The sequence below is a fragment of the Perognathus longimembris genome, chromosome 5 (assembly GCF_023159225.1).
Source record: "Perognathus longimembris pacificus isolate PPM17 chromosome 5, ASM2315922v1, whole genome shotgun sequence".
Classification (NCBI taxonomy): domain Eukaryota; kingdom Metazoa; phylum Chordata; class Mammalia; order Rodentia; family Heteromyidae; genus Perognathus; species Perognathus longimembris.
Window position 1 is genome coordinate 2,538,322 of NC_063165.1, and position 17,152 is coordinate 2,555,473.

Below are 17,152 nucleotides of genomic sequence, written 5' to 3' on the forward strand. Positions count from 1 at the left end.
GGGGCGTCCCTGTCGGGATGCTCGCGTCTCAGGACCCGGGGCCTGGGGTGCTCTTTCCCTCTGCACCGCCTGCCCCGCCTCCGAGGGGCCCTGAGGCACAGCCCAGACACCAGCCTCCCCCCCCCCCACCAGCTCCATCTCCCCCTCCCCCCACAGCAGCTCCATCTCCCCCCCCCCCACAGAGAGGCCCCATCTCACTAGCCCACACCTGGCCCTTCCATAGATAGGACAGGGCCCCACGAAGGTTCTAGAAGCTTAACCGTGCCCTCTCGCGGACTGCTGACTTGACTCTGCAACCCTAAGGGGAAAGTAAGAGCTGGACAGACGTGCCGCATGAGGCTACGTTGGAGGGGGCCCCTCACAGGGGGCACTTTGGGGTGCTTCTGGCCTCTCTCTGGTGCCCAAGGGCGGTGGTGGGTCCAAGGTGTGTGTGATAGCAGTCACAGCCCGCAGGGAGGTGGGGGTGTCCCTGGCAGAGTCCCCCCAAACGCTGGCGTGGGGCAGGAGGGAGAGGGGTGGGGACGGGAGCCCCCTTCACCTCCCTGATGGACGGACAGAACACCGGCCATGTCCAGAGACACGGGCGCGCAGCGCCCTCTGCTGGCTGCCCCGAGTGACTGCCGCCCCGCACCCGCCACGGCCGCGGCTCCTCCCCCGCGTCCTTCCCTCCACCCTAACACCCGGCGGCGGCACTGCCCGCCGGCCGTCTGCATCCAACCGGGCCAATCTCCGTGAACGGCCCCGTCCCCCCCCCCACCGAGGGCCGGCCTGCTCCTGCCCACGCCTGCCGCCCGAGGGCACCGCGGGGCCACCTCATCCTTTCCTGCTGGGCCTCCCCCCCCCCCCCCAAGTGGCTGGGGCCGTCCCCGCACCAGGGGACCAGGCGGCGCGGGCCTGGCCGTGCCCTGCCCTCCCCGCCCTCCCCGCCCTCCCCCCGCCCTCCCCCGGCTCCCCCGGGTGTCACGATCCTGGTCAGCGTGGCCCAGCACCGAGTGCCGAGCCGCAGGGCGGGGGCTCTGGCCGCCCAAGGACCTCAGAGACGGCAGCACACAGTCCCACTCTGCGCGACATGTTGGGGGGGGGTCCTGTCACAGGGCCGGGTCCCCCGGGCCACGGCCCCACGAGTGAGCTGTCCCGTCGGCGGCCGCGGCTTCCGTGTCTTCTTCCTGGGGAGCCGACGTGGTGGAGCGACGGAGCCCCAGGAGCCGGGCAGTCGGGGTGTGGGGCGTGGGGCGTGGGGTGTGCGGTGTGGGGTGTGCGTCCACCCCACGGGCGCTGCGGCCTCGGCCTCGCTGCCTCGCAGCCTCCCCACAGGGCACGCGGGGCTGGTCCCGCCTGAGAGGGCCCCGGAAGGTGCCGGTCCTCCCCGGCCTCGTAGCTATGGCTCAAGGGGACCCCACATTCCGCTGGGTCACCCCAGGGCCCTGCCCACACCCGAAGAGGGAGCTGCTCCTCAAAGGAGAACACACACAGATACACACACACACACACACACATGCATGCAATACACATACATGCACAGATACACACATCTACACAAGGACTCAGCACACACAGACACACACACATGCATGCAATACACATACATACACACTTATACCACACAAGCCCACCACACACACACGCATGCAATACACATACATGCACAGATACACACATCTACACAATGACAGCACACACAGACACACACGTACATACATACAGACATATACACACATACACAGATATACCATACAGACTCACCATAAACACACACATGCATGCATCCACATACAGATACACACATCTGCACAATGACTCAACACACACACATACAGACAGACATACACATACACAGATATACCACACAGACCACACACACATACACACACACACACACACATACACCAGCCTCATCCTCCCAGCAGGTCTGATAGCTGAGTGGTTAGAAACAAATAAAGGAGAAATAGAAATCTGAAAATAATGATGCTTTATTCTATTTACGTCCTATTTGCATAAATGCCATCTAGTTTCAGAGAACAAGCTAAAAAATCCACTGAGATGGTTACAGAAACATACAGGCAGACCCGTGGTCTGTAAGGTTGTTTGAAAACTCCCTCGATCCCCCGATCGGGTCCAACAGAATGGAGCAGCTAAGGGAACAGGAGCTGGAAGAGTTCTGCTATTTTAGAACACACACATACACACACACACACACACACACACACACACACACACAACACACACCACGTGTATACAAGCTAGTTGTCTCTCCTAGGGCGAAACTCCCACCGCCTGCAGCAATAGTATTTTCTGGCTAGGGCAGTTCAGCTAGATCTGTATAGAGGGGTTGAGACGGCACGGTAAGCACAGACACGCAAGGACACGCTGGATAAGCACACGCATCCTTGCGCGGTTTACACAGTTGCTCTGGAAGGCGACAGGTGGCGACTCGCGGACGGATGGGAGTGTGAGAATTCTCCAGGTGCGGCAGCGGCTGGCCTGGCACTAGTCTGTGTCAGGGACACACTAGCACAGGTCGCTCAGAAACGCTCACGTTCCCTTGAATCGAGGCCCCACCCCTCTGCCCCAAGGAAGCCTGGGTAAGGACCCAACAGGCCGCTGGAGCGTTTTCAGCACAGCCGCACCAAGCACCATCTGAATCCTGGGGCACCCTGGGTCTCGGGGCAGAGCCGAGGCTCCGGACCCCCACACACCACGACTCCCTTCGGCTGTGCCCCAGGGTGGCTGCAGGTGAAGGGTGAAGGGTCATCTGAGCATCCGCTGCGAGGGCTTTCATGTGACCGCCATCCGGGGGGGGGTGGGCCTCATGGGGAACCCAAGGGGAACTAAGAACTGGCCCCCGGTTCCTGGCTCTGCTGGTGCTCCCGGCCTGAGCTCAGCGTCCTTACCCAGCTCTGCCTCCATGGTGGTCCGGGGCCGCGCGGGCTACACAGACCAGATGTTACGACTCCGAGAGGAGAACACGGACGCCGCCCCTCGCGGTGGCCTCGGTCAACTCCGGGGCGAGGTGCTTATCATTTCCTCTTGGCTTCATTCAGCGCGCGCGTGCGCACGCGCACACACACACACACACACACACACACACACACACGAGGCAGCCGTGGAGACAGACCTCGGCCGCAGGGATTAACCGCCCTGCGGGTTTGCTGTCCCCCAGTCGCCCTGGCCGCACAGACGAGCCGGGACTGCAGGTGGTTCCCGCCAAGGCGGGGCAGCCCGGAGCCTGGGGAGCACCCCGAGAGCAGCCACCTCCGTGCTCACAGGCACATCCCAGAGCCCGGTGGCGGCCAGCCGCGGCCCCGCACGAGCCGCCAACAAGACAGGCACCCCACGTCTGTGCTCCCCTTCCCGACAACGGTCCCGGGGAGTTGTGAATCCGGGGCTCTGCTCCGGTCACGGGCAGGCGGGGGCGGAGGCGGAGCGCCGGGTGATCCTGGGGACCACTCCTGCCCACCCCACCTCCTTCCGTCGTATCGCTGCGGCCGGCCCGCGTGATTGGTTGTCACTGCGGCTCTCTGCGGTGCCGCGTGGGTCCCATCGCTGTTCCTCCCCTGCGGGTTCAGCCGCCTCCTCGGGGGCCCAGACTCCAGGGCGGGTGGGGCCCGGCTGGTCCCGGCTTCTGGGCGCGTGGGATGGGGGCTGGCTCGGGGGACGGGTGATCCACAGCGGCGGGGCGGAGGGAGGCGACAGGCGCACGGGGAACGAGTCCCCGCCGGGGCACCTGCTCGCCGGGCCCGCCCGCCATCCTTCCTTCCAGGCCACGGGGACGGGGGGCGGGGGGGGGGGCTGCCGGGGTGAGCCTTCTGCGGCCGGGCCACGCAGGGAGGGACAGAGCCTGCGGGAAAGCCCGGCCCTCGGAAAGTGTCGCGTGGCGGCAGCATGGTGCGGGGCGGCCCCTGGCATCACCCTGCGCGGGTCCGGCGTGTGTCCGCCGGGTGGGGAGCTCCCACGGAGGCCGCCCGCCGCCCGGAGCCCGGGCCTCCCGCGGGGGGGGCGGGGGGGGACGGGACGGGGGATGGGAACCGCCGCGACTCAGAAAGGAGGACACCGGACACAGGCGACGAGGTTTATATAAAATACTTTATCAGCGGTCTTTATTTCTTAAAAGTATCTAACGTCTCACACACACACGCACGCGCACGCACACGCACACACGCGGGCCCCGCCGGGCAGGGTTCACGTTGCGTTTGACCAAAGGCCCCCGTCCCGATTTCTACCGTCTGCACCACAGGCACAAAATGAAAGAACATTCTCTGGCCTTCTTGGAGAGAAGGGCAAGGGAGGTGGACGCTGGTAGGCGTAACACCGTGAGGAGTAACACCGCGGACACGCACGCCCGGGGCAGGCTTGCACACGGGTGGACACGCGTACGTGTCTGGCGATTCGCACACCCACGCACGGACGGACGCGCACTGTGCCCGGAGCCGCACGCGTGTCTCCAGGAGGCTCACGGCCAGCAAGGGCTCCACCGCCCTTCCCCACCGACACGGGGGTGAGACCCTCCCCCACCCCGGCCCGCCAGCACCCCCACCACAGGCGCTGAGCAGCCGGCCAGTGGGGGCAGGAAAAAGGAACGGGACAGCTGCCAAAGTAGCACTGCACTCCACACCTGCCAAGGAATTTTCTAGAACGTGCGTGCGTGCGTGCGTGTGCGTGGGGGGGCATGTCAAAGCGCAAGGACTCGGAATGTGGACCGTGGTCCCCTGGTGCCCTGCTCCAGCCCCGCCCCTGGACGGTGGTCGAGCCCCGCCCACCCCAGAGCTGTCTGTAAGGTCGGGGGGCGGGGAGGGCAGCACCAGCAGTGTCTCCTGGGCTGCCCCTTCCCCGGAGGAACCACGGGCCAACTTCAATCCCCCACGGCTGCGAGGGGGCAGGAGAGGGGGGCAGGAGAAGCTTGGGGGGGGGGACAAAGGAGCTCTCTCCTGCCCCCTTCCTTTCAGAGGCTTTCAGAGGTCCCCTTCGCTAACGCTGGAGACTGCGCGGCCTTCATCCCCGCACAATCCTTCCTGCCTTCCTTCCTTCCTCCCTCTTTCCTTCCTTCCTTCCTCCTTCCTGCCTTCCCTCCCTCCCTCCTTCCTTCCTTCCTTCCCTCCTGCCTTCCTTTCTTCCCTCCTTTCCTTCCTCCCTCTCTCCCTCCCTCCCTCCCTCCCTCCCTCCCTTCCTTCCTCGGAGGGGACAGGAGCGTCTCACCACGGGAAGGTCCCTACGAGGAGCCGGGTTGGAAGGGCTGGATGGGGTTGAGCCCCGGGGAGGGGTGCGTCCTCGGGGGCACTGAGTAAGGCATTTTAACACATCCCAGAGTGGGAAAGCAGGGGGAGGACTTGGAGGTGCGGGTCAGGGGTCCCACGCCCACCCGGCCGGGGAGAGGCGGAGAGGCACCGGGCGGTGTGAGCTGGGGAGCCGGGCCCGGGACACAGCCTCCTCCAGCAGAACCACGGCTCTTCCCTAGCCCACCGGAACGGGCAAGCCACACCGCGGGGGGGGGGGGGGGGCGGGGACCCCAGCCTCCACCCCCATCTGCTTTGGGGTGGAGCCCTGGGTCACCTTGCCTGCCTCCCGGCCCCACTCTGCTCCCTCGCTCCTTTGTGGAAGGGTGGCTACCATCCACTCGGAAACGGGCCCGGGACAGAGCTCCAGGGGGCCGCGTGCTCTCAGGAACCAGACTTGACACCTGGAAGCATCGCTGGGTTGGTTTGCTTTTCTGAAGTTGCTGGGGAACAGCCCTGGCTCCCGGGGGTCAGGGGGAGTATCTCTGGAGTAGGGATGGCGGCCCCACACCGCCCGGGCCTGGTCCATCCCGGCTTGCGAGTCCACCCTGGTCAGGGCCGTGAACTACGACCCCAGCCCCTGCCTGGAAACGTGGGAGGTTCAGTGCTGAGCCCACACGCCCGCCCGGAGGCCGGATCACTGGATCACTGGATCACTGGATCACCGGATCACTGGATCACTGGATCACTGGATCACCGGATCACCGGGTCACCGGGTCACCGGATCACTGGCCGCTTATCTTCTCTTCGCAACCCCACAGCTGACAGCCGGCCCTGAGCAGCCTGCCCCGGTGCCTGACGCCTCACGCTGTGTCTTGAAGTTAAACAGAGACGGTTTTAGAAAGGCTACGTCCGTCCCTGGTTAAAAACTGAGTCTAGGGCTGGGAATGTGGCCGAGTGGTAGAGCGCTCGCCTAGCATGCACGAAGCCCTGGGTTCCATTCCTCAGCACCACATGCACGGAAAAAGCCAGACGTGGCGCTGTGGCTCAAGCGGTAGAGTGCTAGCCTTGAACAAAAAGAAGCCAGGGACAGTGCTCAGGCCCTGAGTACAAGCCCCAGGACTGGCAAAAAAAAAAAAAAATCTGAATCTAGAAGGCCAACCGCACGTTTGTATAGAGTGAGCAAACCTAACAGTACTTCTTAATGTGTATTTCAATTGTGGTTACTAAAAAAGCATCTGGAAATGAACAAAATAAGAAAGGACGCCCTAAGCATTTTCAAACCACGCCCCCGTAGGAGGAAGATTCAAGATTCTTCTCTTGCTCGGGACCACCACCGAGAACGCTCAGGACAGCACCCCGAGCGAGAGCCACCGCGCGCGCGACCTACTGCCGCTGTTACAGATGAGGAAACGGGGGCTCGGAGAGGCCAACTGACCTCCCACGAGCAATGCACACGGGCACCAGAGGCCTCGATTCGGGGACAACGGGGGTGCTCTGGCCGGGGGCGGCATCTCCCTAAAGGACATCCATGGGCTGCCCCCCTCCCGGCCCCGGGGGCCCCCCGCGCTCGCTCGGAGGGAGCCGAGGTGGGAGGCTGGAGGGAACGCGTCCCCAGGGCTGATCTACACATCCCGAGTGCGACGAAGGGGGTCGGGAAGCTGGGAAGGGGTGATCTTGCTTAAAGTAAAGAAGCACATGGGAAAGAAAGGCCTTGAGAGCGCCGGCCACTTTCCTCCCGGGACTCCTTCAACCCACGCTGAGCACGGGCGTCTCTCCGCCCAGAGCCGGCCCCAGCCTGCCCCCTGGTGGCTGGCTGGACCGCCCCCCTCCTCTCCGGACCCTGCAACCTCCTCAACCACCACTGAAAAGATGGAGCGTTGAAAAACCAGTGAGATTGATCGACTTTGGCTCGGGAAGTGACCGCGTCGGAAAAGAGGCGGGACTCAGAGGCAATCGCGAGGAGCAGGGTCACCGCGAGGCCTCCCCACGCCGGGGCCTCCACGCCGGGCCCGGGCCTTCCTCCCTAGCCCCCGTCCACGCGGGACGGCGGGGCCCGGCGCCGGGCAGCCCCCCTCCCCCGTCACCAGTGTGAGATTCTGCCCCAGTGGCAGTCTTTTGAGTTCTGCGTGTGAAAAACAAAACAAGAGGAAACAGAACGCGATCCCAGTGGTCCTACGTCTTCCTAGTTGAAGCTAGAAAAGGTAAAGGAAGAAGCCCCGGCCGGCCGGTCCCACGCCGCGCGGCCTCGGGCCTGGCGGTCTCCGAGTCCCCGGCGCTGTCCCGCGGCCGCCATGTCTGCCTTGCCTCCTGGCGGCTCCGGGGGTTTTACCTCTCGGCCCGGATCTTGTACCTCAGGACGAAGTAGGCGATGAGGCGCAGGGAGATGAAGAAGATGCCCAGCACGACGAAGTCCAGGTAGAGCTTGGCGTTCTCCACGTCCAGCTCGCGCAGGATGGCCTCCGACTTCTGGAAGTGACACGTCTCGTCGATGTCACAGTGCAGGTCTTCTCGGTCCAGGCCGTAGATGGAGAGGATGACGCCCTCGAAGCCGTACCTGGGCGACAAGCACGGGCGTGAGCGGACGGCCTGGCGCACCGCCGCAGCGGGACCGGCCATGCCACGGGCCATGCCGCTGCCCACCGGCCACCGGCCACGCCGCCGGCCACGCCACCGACCACCAGCCACGCCGCCGGCCACCGGCCACCGGCCACGCCACCGGCCACCGCCCACGCTGCCGACCACCGGCCCAGCCCGGAGGTGCTCATTCGGCGAGGGCACGGTCCCTCTCGCCCCGTCTCGCCCCAGCCCGGCCCGGGCAGCACGCAAGCCCTGATCCTCAGACGAAAGCCGCGGCTCTCCGGTTTCCCGTCGCCGGCGGGCACTGTGATTGTGGAAACTCGGCACAAAGCCTTCGTGCCCGTCTTATTTTCCTCCACAGTGCACCTGGGTCTGAAGGGACGTTCTAGAAAAGCAGCACTAGTTGGGGAGTGTGTGTCACGTGGAAGGGCTGAGGTTGGGACAAAGGTGGTGGGTAAAGCTCTGGAGATGGGCACAGCGTACAGGAACGCCACGGTGCGGGCCACTGGGCCGCCCGGCGGGGGAGCGTCGCCGGAGCCGGCCTCCCCGCTACTGGGTGTGGGGGGCCACTGGGGTGTTGACCTGCTACGCTTAAAACGCTATTTATCCAAACTAATTCCAGGGAGTGGAATTGGTTGATATTGTTGTTGTGGGTGGTGGTGGTTTGTTCTTGCTTTGGGATTTCGTTTTCCTCTAGGGGGACAAGAGGGGGGTAAAGAAGGGGAGGGAGGGACAAACGCCGTCGTGCTATTTAGTATACGCCAGGTGGAACACGACCTGTGTGACCTTGTGGTCAGGAGTGGGAACGGAGCTGGGGAAAGCAAAGGAGGAGGCGGCTGTCCAAGAGAGAAAGGGACTCATGACCTGGCTTATGAAATTGCCACCCTCCCCCTCCCCATACAACACCTTAGTGATAACAACGTAATTATAGTTTCAAAAGACCCGTTTTCCACTGCATTCTTGGGTTTTGCAATCAGGACCTGGTGCAAAGTGCTCTTTATATAAAATATAGACAGACAGACAGACCACCCCCCCACACACACACCCACACACACCCACACACACACACACACACACACACTACCACCACCACCACCACCAAGGCAGTTCTCAGAAACACCCAGAATGCGAGGGTGCGTGAGGGGGCAGGTCACACTAAACTAGGAAAATCATGAACGATTGGTACCATCGGGGCCAGGAGCCACACTTAGTAGACAGCCAAAACCCGGCTTCCGTGACTACCTGTTCCCTAGCCTGGGTCCCTGCTGTCAGCCCTAAGTTCCTGAGGCCCCCCCAACTCCCCCTGCCTGACTCAAGAGATGGTGTGGACCCCGCCTCCCCCTCACCTGACGTAGGAGATGCAGGAAGCCCCCTCCCCACACGCTACCCGATGTAGGACCCCCCCGCCTCCCCCCTACCTGACGTAGGAGATGCAGGAAGCCCCCTCCCCACACGCTACCTGATGTACGACCCCCCGCCTCCCCCCCACCTGACGTAGGAGATGCAGGAAGCCCCCTCCCCACACGCTACCTGATGTAGGACCCCCCACCGCCTCCCCCCCCCCGACGTAGGAGATGCAGGAAGCCCCCTCCCCACACGCTACCTGATGTAGGACCCCCCCGCCTCCCCCCTACCTGACGTAGGAGATGTAGGACATCCACTGCAAGTAGGCTGGGATGGTGTCAAAGCTGACGAAGAAGCCCGAGAAGAGCAGGACGGGGATGGCTGTCACGGGACCCACAAACGTCGCCACCTGGGGACGGGACAGACACACACCGAGCTCCCAAGGGAGTCCCCCACCGACTCCCAAGGGCCCCCAAGGAGGCGGCAGCTGGAAAGAGCGTGGGCGCCGGGCGCCTCCTAGGGGCACCGACAGCTCCTCTCAGCTCCCGGGGGGGCGGGGGGCGGGGGGGGGCTGAGCGAGCCGGGCCAGCGGGCAGGTGGGCCGCACCCCCGCCGGCCTGGGGGTGGGGCACTCGGCCCTCCCAGCCAGCCCCCAGCTCTGTCAGCACCCCCAGGGGGACCTGGGAACAGATCGCCACGCGTGACGCCCGGGCTGCGATGGGGGGGAGGGGGGGACCCCGTGTGTGGCGTGTGCACGGTGTTGTCCGTGTGTGTGGCACGGAGGTGACTGTTTGGTGGTGCGTGTGCTGTGTGTGTGTGCCACACGTACGTGGCGTGTGCGTGTCTTCCATGCCACGTATGATACGCGCACTCTGCGGATGCGTGCGTGGCTGCGTCTGGATTGTATTCCCGTGCGGTCTGTGTGCGTGGTGTGTGCAGTGTGTGGTGTGTGTGTGTGCGTGCGCGTGTCCGGAGTGTGTGCAATACACGTGGGTGGAGCGTGCCTGATGGGTGGCGTGTGCTGTGCGGGGAGGTAGTGTGTTTTCTGTGTGTGCGTGCGCGTGCGCGTGTGCCCAGGTGAAGCGTTGAACCCCTAAAGCCTCAGCCTTCTGGGAGAGAGAGGGGCGGGGGGGGGGAGAAGAGAGAGGGCGGGAAGGAGGGGAGGAGGGGAGAGGGAGGGAGGTCTGGGGGCGGAGGGGCTGGGACGCCCCCCCCCCGGGGAGGAACGGGCCTGACCCCTTCACAAGGCTGCCGGCACTGCGGGGCTGGGGCCAGGTGTGGGGGAACTGGGGGGCTGGCAGAAGGGTGGGGCCGGCGGGCCGGGCCGGCGAGTTCCGGCAACTTCTCCGGAGCACCCCGTTCCCCGCTGGGGCGGCCCCTAGGCCCCCCGACCGTCCCCCGGGGGGGCTCCGCGGGGGGTCCCAGGTGCTCGTGGCACCCCGCATGGGGCCGGGAGTCCTAAGGTTTGGGGTCCGCCGGGGAACCGGGCTCCCGGTGGAGGGCGGGCATGGACCTGGCAGAGGCGAGGTTTGGGGGCCGGGGCGGGGTGGCGCTGAGCCCCACGGCCGCCAGCCCCGTACCTGCAGCGACGTGGAGGCGGCCCCGATCAGCAGCCCCAGGGACTGGGCCACGAGCGACGTCATGGTGCCCAGCGCGGCGAACAGCGTGAAGCGCACGGCGTCGGAGGGCTGCGACGTCATCCAGTACACGATGCTGCAGTACGCCACCGGGAACATGATCTGCGCAGCGGAGCCCCGTCACCGGCCTGCCCGGGGCCCGGGGCGGGGGGGGGGGGGGGGCAGGGCGGCGCCCTCCCCCCGCCCCGCCCCCCACGACATCACCGGCACGCGCACCTGGAAGGGGACGTCGGCCATGGTCTTGGCGAGGTAGTAGGCCTTCAGGCTGTACCAGTAATTCAGGTGTTCTCGCAGGAAGACGCCCATCTCCAGGGGGACTGGGGCACAAATGGGGGGGCGGGGGATAATAAAGGAAAAGAAACGTCAGGTGGTCACCGCAAGAGGATCCAACGCTCCAACCTGCGACCAGGGCCGAGCCGCCGGCGGTCCGCCAGCCCGGGGCTCACAGGACACCGGGTTTCCTTTGTTTTAAGATGGTGTCGGGAAATCCCAGTGGCCTCTGCAACCCAAGGCGTGGCCGTGTGGAGAACCGGGGGGGGGGGGGCGGGGAGGAAGCACACACGCCGCCTCCTCCCTCATCCCCCCCCCCCCCGGGGCTGGCTCTGGTCCTGCTGGGTCCCCTGGCTGGGTCCCCGGTCGGGAGGAGGTGTTTACACAGAGTCCCCCAGGGCAACAGCCTCGTACCCAGCACCCAGCAGCATGGGGCGGGGGGGGGGGGCAGGGCGTGGTTACGCGCAGACTCGGGGCGAGCTCGCCCGCGCCACGGCCGTCCCCCACCACCGCCGTGCTGACGCGGGACGGGCTGAGGGACTCTGACAGGGACCCGTGCAGCTAGCTGTCCCCCCTCGCCCTCCACGAGAGAGTCCATCTTGCGGCTTAAACACGGCGTGTTCTTATCCCACGGTACACGTCAGCAAACCTGCTTCACTCGAAAAATCGACCTGCCTGTGAGCCCTGGCTACCCGGGAGGCGCACGGGGGAGGCTGGCACCTGGAGGCCGGTGGGCCGGAGAAGGGCGGGAAGGCTCCCGACACCCCTGGCCCGGCGGGCGGGCCCTCAGTCCCCGTGGTTGGGTGGGAATCCCGGCCCAGGGGGCGGCGCTGGGTCCCCCCACTCACAGGTCAGCACGGTGGGCATGAGGGCGGCAAACATGAGGAACAGCATGGAGAAGAAGAGGAAGCCGGAGTTGCTCAAGACCTTCTTGGCTTCGTTCCCGATGCCCAGGTAGAGCAGGCCGATGAGGAGCCCGATCCCGATGTGCGAGGTGATCCGCAGGTGCGTCAGGACCTGGGGGGGGGGCGGGGGCGGGGGCGGAGAGGCTCCTGACCCAGTGCTGGGGGCGGGAGAGCAGGAGGCCAAGGCCTCGGCGAGCGCCACACCCCGATTCCTGTCGTGGGGGCCCTCGGTCTATCGCCCCCTTCCCCGGAGGAACCAGCCCCGGCCTGCGCGTGCATCTGGGCCCGGAGATGACAGAACAGATGGGACTACGGCCCTCCCCACCCCCCCCACCCCCCCACCCCACCCCAGCGCAAGCGAGACCCCCGCCGGCCGCCACGGAGACTGGCGTGGACGCTGACGTCTCGGGACCGCTTGTTACGGCAGCTTAGCAGCGAGCGCGGACTCGTGCAGACACAGGCAGGAGGAAGAGCGCGAGCCCCCCCTCTCCCCCCCCCCACTCACCGAGTCCCTCATGATGCTGAGGAAGGTCCTTTTGAAGAGGATGCAGAACTGGGTGAGGCAGCTGGCCGAGAAGCTGTGGCAGCCCTCCATGGAGGCCGAGTCCTGCGCACACGGCGGGAGGGCGGGTGAGGCCCCCGCCGGGCCGCACGGAGCCTCCCGGGGGGGGGGGTGTGGCCGGGGGGGGGGTCCGCATTACCTTTCTCAACCCCTTCAATCGTTTTGTCTGCTTTACCTCTTCAGAGGGCCGGTGCCAGAGGAAAGGGTTCACCTCGGCGTCGCCCCCGAGGCCCCGCTTGCGGTCGGCGTCGCACAGGCCCTCCCGCACGGCCCTCACCAGCCGGCCGTTCTGGTCTCCGTACTCCCCGGACGCCACCTCCATCACTGCGGAGGGGGGCGCGCGGGCCGGGCTCAGCCGGGAGACGCCCTGCGCCGGGGGCCCCGGCCCGCACCCCTCGAGCCCACGGCCCTCCCGGGCCCGCAGACCCCTGCCCGCCTCCCGAGGGCTGCGCGGTCTTCGCCGCCCTTTCTCCTGGGTCCTCACCTCCTGTCCCCTACCCCGCAGCGCCTGCCGCGTGAGGAAGGGGGCACCTCTGAACCGGAACCTTCCGTGGCAGCGCAGTATGCCCTCCAGGGGGCGCCCTCCCCCACCGGTGACCTTCAGAGGGTTGGCGCCCCCCCATCTCTCTCTCTACCTCTCTCCCCCCCCCCCCCCGGCTGCACCCGAGACCTCCCGTGGGAGGCGGGGAGGAGGGTCTTCGTGAGGAACGAGTCGTCCGTCTTGGATGGAGGCCGAACCATCCCACATCAGTGGCCAGGCGAGACTCGGGCAGAACCTGACCACCAGACACGTCTACCTGGGCGTATCCTCCCCGGGTCTCCCCGAGTTCTAACACAGGACCGCGCCCGGGCTAGGTGGACTCTTCTAGCAACTCCCTCCTCAGGCGCTGGGCCGACCAGGCGGCCGCCCGAGCGAGCAAGGTGTCTACTCACCGAAGTCGGCCGGGTTGTGGTAGGTGGGGCAGTTAAGCCCTAAATCCCTCAAATAGGGCACGAGGTTCGAGGTCTTCCCGCGGTACACACACTGTCCTTGACTTAGGACGTAAAGCTGGCAACGGGAAGGGGGGAAAAAAATGACATCAACCCCAACCGTCCCCGGCAAAGCAACGGGAACCCCCAGACACCCCAGGATCTGGGAGAAGGCACGAGTGTCTAGGGTCTGGCGTTACCAGGCTAGCCCCAGCCTGCTGGGGGTCTGGGGTAGGTATGGAGCCTAGGTTGGGGAGTCTGGGGTGGAGGTCCTAGATGGGGGTTAGGAGGGGTCTAGAACCCACCCACCTGGTCAAAGAGCTCAAAGAGCTTGGCGCTGGGCTGGTGGATGGTGCACACGATGGACCGGCCCCCCTGGGCCAGGCCTTTCATCAGGGACACTACCTGGAAGCAGGAGGCGCTGTCCAGGCCGCTGGAAGTGAAGAACACCTTGAGACCGTGAAGGCGGCCGGGCTGAGCCACCGCCCCGGGGCCTGGTCCGTCCCGGGGCTCACGGCCGGCCGCGAGAGAGCTCGGTGCTCGAGCCGCTGTTCCCTCCTCCAGGACAGGCCCCGCCCGGAGGCTCCACAACCCCCCGGGCAGGCGGCCAGACCTTCCGAGGGACCAGCCAGGCCTGGCGGTCTGCGTGGGGGCAAGGAATGAGCCATCGGCCCCAGCGGGACCCCCGTCCCGAGGGTCCGTTCCCAAAGCTACGGGTGCGTTTCCCAGGACGCCGTGTCCTGGGGTCCTGCGGACCCTGCCAGCGTCCCGGCAGCCCTGGGACCTCTGCCTCCTCCCTCTCCTGAGCATCGCCGCCCTCCTCCCGACATGAAGAGCCGGCGGCTCTGCTGACTCGTTCCAGAACACCTCCACAGACACCAGGTAAGCGCCGCCCACCACGGACAGCACCCCTGGCCCTCGGGGAGCTGTGTCGCAGGGAGCCCACGGGTGGGGCATCCCGGGTGAGAGGGGGACTGAGAGGGAGGTGTTACCCCGAAACACATCCCCACGCACAAGGCGCACCCCACAGCCGAGGCACACCCGTCTCTGAGTCTGGGGAAGAGAGGCGTCAGCCCGTCTCTCAAGAGCACGGGGCACCCGCACAGCCCTCCGAGGCCGCACCGGGGCCACCGTGAGGACCCCCTCCCCGGCCCCTCCCCGGCCCCTCCCCAGCCCCTCCCCAGCCTCGGCCCACACCGTCCCGGTTTACCTGGTGGGCTCGTCAAAGAACATGACGGGGGGGTTGTTGACCAGCTCCAGGGCGATGGCCAGGCGCTTCCGCTGGCCACCAGACAGGCTGCCGGTGCGCGTGTTGGCGCAGGACAGCAAGCCCAGGGCCGTGAGGATCTCCTTGACCTGGGGGACAGCGGAACGAGTGCCCTGAGCCGCCGCCCTCCCGAGCCCACCGCCGTCGGGGCCCGTCTGCGGAGCCCACGCGCCTCTCGGGCCACGCGGACACGGGGGCTGTCTCCGAGGCCGCCGCGGCCCGGGAGCCACACCCCGCGGGCGGCCTCCCTCCCGGCTCCTCTCGCCTCGAAGCCCAGCCCAGCGCCTGCCCAGAGGCCTCCAGCGCCCGGCCCCGGCCCCCGGGAAGCCAGCCGAGCGCCGACGCCTAAGCAGCCCCCCGCCCAGCCCACGCTCCTCCACGCCGCCCGGGGTCCACTCGGGGCGCGGGCGGTCAGCAGGCTGGGGGCCCGTGTCTGCGGAGTGACCGGGTCTGGCCCAGTGTCTTCCCGGGAGCTGGAGGCTGGAGCAGCTGCTGCTCCCCTGGGAGGGGACCTGCCACCTTGGTACCCCCCACAGAATCCGTCCCCGCCCCCGGCTGGGGAGCCCTGTGGCGGGGAGCCCCCGGGGGCCACGGCCAGGGGGTGGGGCCTCGGGCCGGCAGCTTCCCTGGGGAGATGAGGTCATCCCAAAGGAGGCGGCCCCCCCGGGGAAGGGAATTTCCACTCTGGACTTCTGAATTACGTGTGCGTGGTCAGTACAAAGCGCACGGCCCGGGACAGAAAGAACCGGGACGGCGCGGCGCGGCGTGGGGCGGCAGGGCCTTGGGTTCCAGTCCGGCTCTGCCTCTCCTCGCTGATCTATTTACTCAGCCTCCACCATCTCCCTCCCTCTGGAGCACCCTGACGCTGGGGGCGGGGGGGGGGGCGTCCCCAGAGAGCTTCCGAGGAGGAGAGACCGCGGCGCCCGGAAGAGTTTCTGGCCATTTCTCCCCGCACACAGTATCGACTGCTTTCCCCCCCCCCCCCCCCCGCCCACGCGGAGGTTCCAGGGCCTTCCAGAACAGTCGGCTGGCACCGCAGGATGACTGGATTCGCTTTGGGGGAATCCCATACGCACGGCGCACCCCCTTCTCCCTACCCTTCCTGGAAACGGGGAGGCGGGGGATGGAGGTCACTGTGGACGCCCAGACGCCTCCGCCACGCCTGGCCCGCGGTCCCCGAGGGTGTCTGCCGTGCGGGGTGGTTTTGTTTTGAAAGCGGGCACCAAGAACAAACAATGGACACACACACACACACACAGACACACACACACACACACACACACACACTTTTTTCCTAAGCAAGCAAACAAACAAAAAAAATCCCCATGGCTGCTTCTCTCCAACGCACGTCCTCCCGGGGCCGCGTTGGCCACAGGCTGGCCCAGAGTGACCTCCCCCCCCCCCTTGGAAAACAAGGCAGGCTGTGAACAACACATTCCACTACCTGCTAGAACATTCCGTTCCCTGGTGCTTCCAGGAAGTATAAAATACTTCCACCGGGGCACGAGGGGCTGGCGGGAAGCGAGCCGGGGTGGAGAATCAGCTGTGGGTTGTCCTGCCGTCATCCTGTTCTGGGTTCTCGAGGGGCAGGAGGGGGAGGTGGCAGCCAGGCTCGGCCGGGACAAGAGGGTCTATGCGCGCAGGGCCTCCGCCAGGCGCACAGACGGGGCGGGCCACCGTCACCGCCTTAGCCCTCCAGAGCTGTCTCACCGCGATGCCCGGCTCAGCGGCCAGCGAGCGGGCGAAGGGCACAGGGGCCCTTCCCGCAGCGTCCTGGGGGTCGCGCCTCGCCTGGAGTCCCCCCCGTGGCCTGGCCGTGGCTTCTCCTAGAGTCCCTTCCGCCCTCCAGGACGCGCCATCCACCGCCCAGCAGGCGGGGCGGGTCTCCGGGCTGTCCCGGAGGCCGTGGCTACGCGTCCTCGTGAACCGCTGGACGGGCCCGCAGACGGAGCGGCGGGAGACCAGGGCTGCGTTGGCCACGGGCGTCGGTCTGCTCAGAGGGCTCTCGGCCGCCCCGGCCCCCGGGGAAGGCCGGCCGTGGGGCACCGGTGCCGGGAAATGGTTCCCGGGTCCCTTCCCGCACTCACGCCTGCCCGGAGCGACGGCTGGGAAGACGGGGTCGGCGGACCGCGGGGAGGCCACGGGGCCTCGTGTCCGGGGGGCGCAGAAGCTCAGGGCCCGGGGTGCGGAAGCCCGGTTTCCTGGTGGGCTCTGGGGCCGAGGCTGGAGGAGGCCCCTCTCCTCCGGCCTGCGAGCCCCTCAAGCCCCCTTGGGAGGGCGCGGCCAGCCGGGACCCTCCCATCTCACCCCAAACCACCCGGAGACCCACGGCGACTCCGGGCCGCCCCAGCCCGCCCCGCTCCCTCCGCTGCCGGACCGGGACTCGGAAGGGGCGGGAGGAGACGCGG

General features: G+C 66.7%; 1 protein-coding gene across 2 annotated transcripts in view; it reads right to left on the reverse strand.

Moving 5' to 3' along the window:
- Window positions 1–7,299: 7,299 nt before the first annotated feature.
- Abcg1 (ATP binding cassette subfamily G member 1) overlaps window positions 7,300–17,152 on the reverse strand; it is a 38,132-nt gene continuing 28,279 nt past the window's right edge. The window contains exons 6-15 of one of the 2 annotated variants that reach the window (XM_048346197.1): window positions 14,688–14,833; window positions 13,787–13,910; window positions 13,442–13,556; window positions 12,684–12,832; window positions 12,452–12,553; window positions 11,890–12,058; window positions 10,988–11,088; window positions 10,715–10,873; window positions 9,425–9,543; window positions 7,300–7,767 (exon numbers count right to left, since the gene is read on the reverse strand). In XM_048346197.1, coding sequence (XP_048202154.1) covers window positions 7,539–7,767; window positions 9,425–9,543; window positions 10,715–10,873; window positions 10,988–11,088; window positions 11,890–12,058; window positions 12,452–12,553; window positions 12,684–12,832; window positions 13,442–13,556; window positions 13,787–13,910; window positions 14,688–14,833 — 1,413 coding nt within the window. In that variant the 3' untranslated portion in view covers window positions 7,300–7,538. Of the gene's footprint in view, window positions 7,768–9,424; window positions 9,544–10,714; window positions 10,874–10,987; window positions 11,089–11,889; window positions 12,059–12,451; window positions 12,554–12,647; window positions 12,833–13,441; window positions 13,557–13,786; window positions 13,911–14,687; window positions 14,834–17,152 lie in introns of both variants that reach the window. The other variant, XM_048346196.1, reaches the window with a different exon arrangement.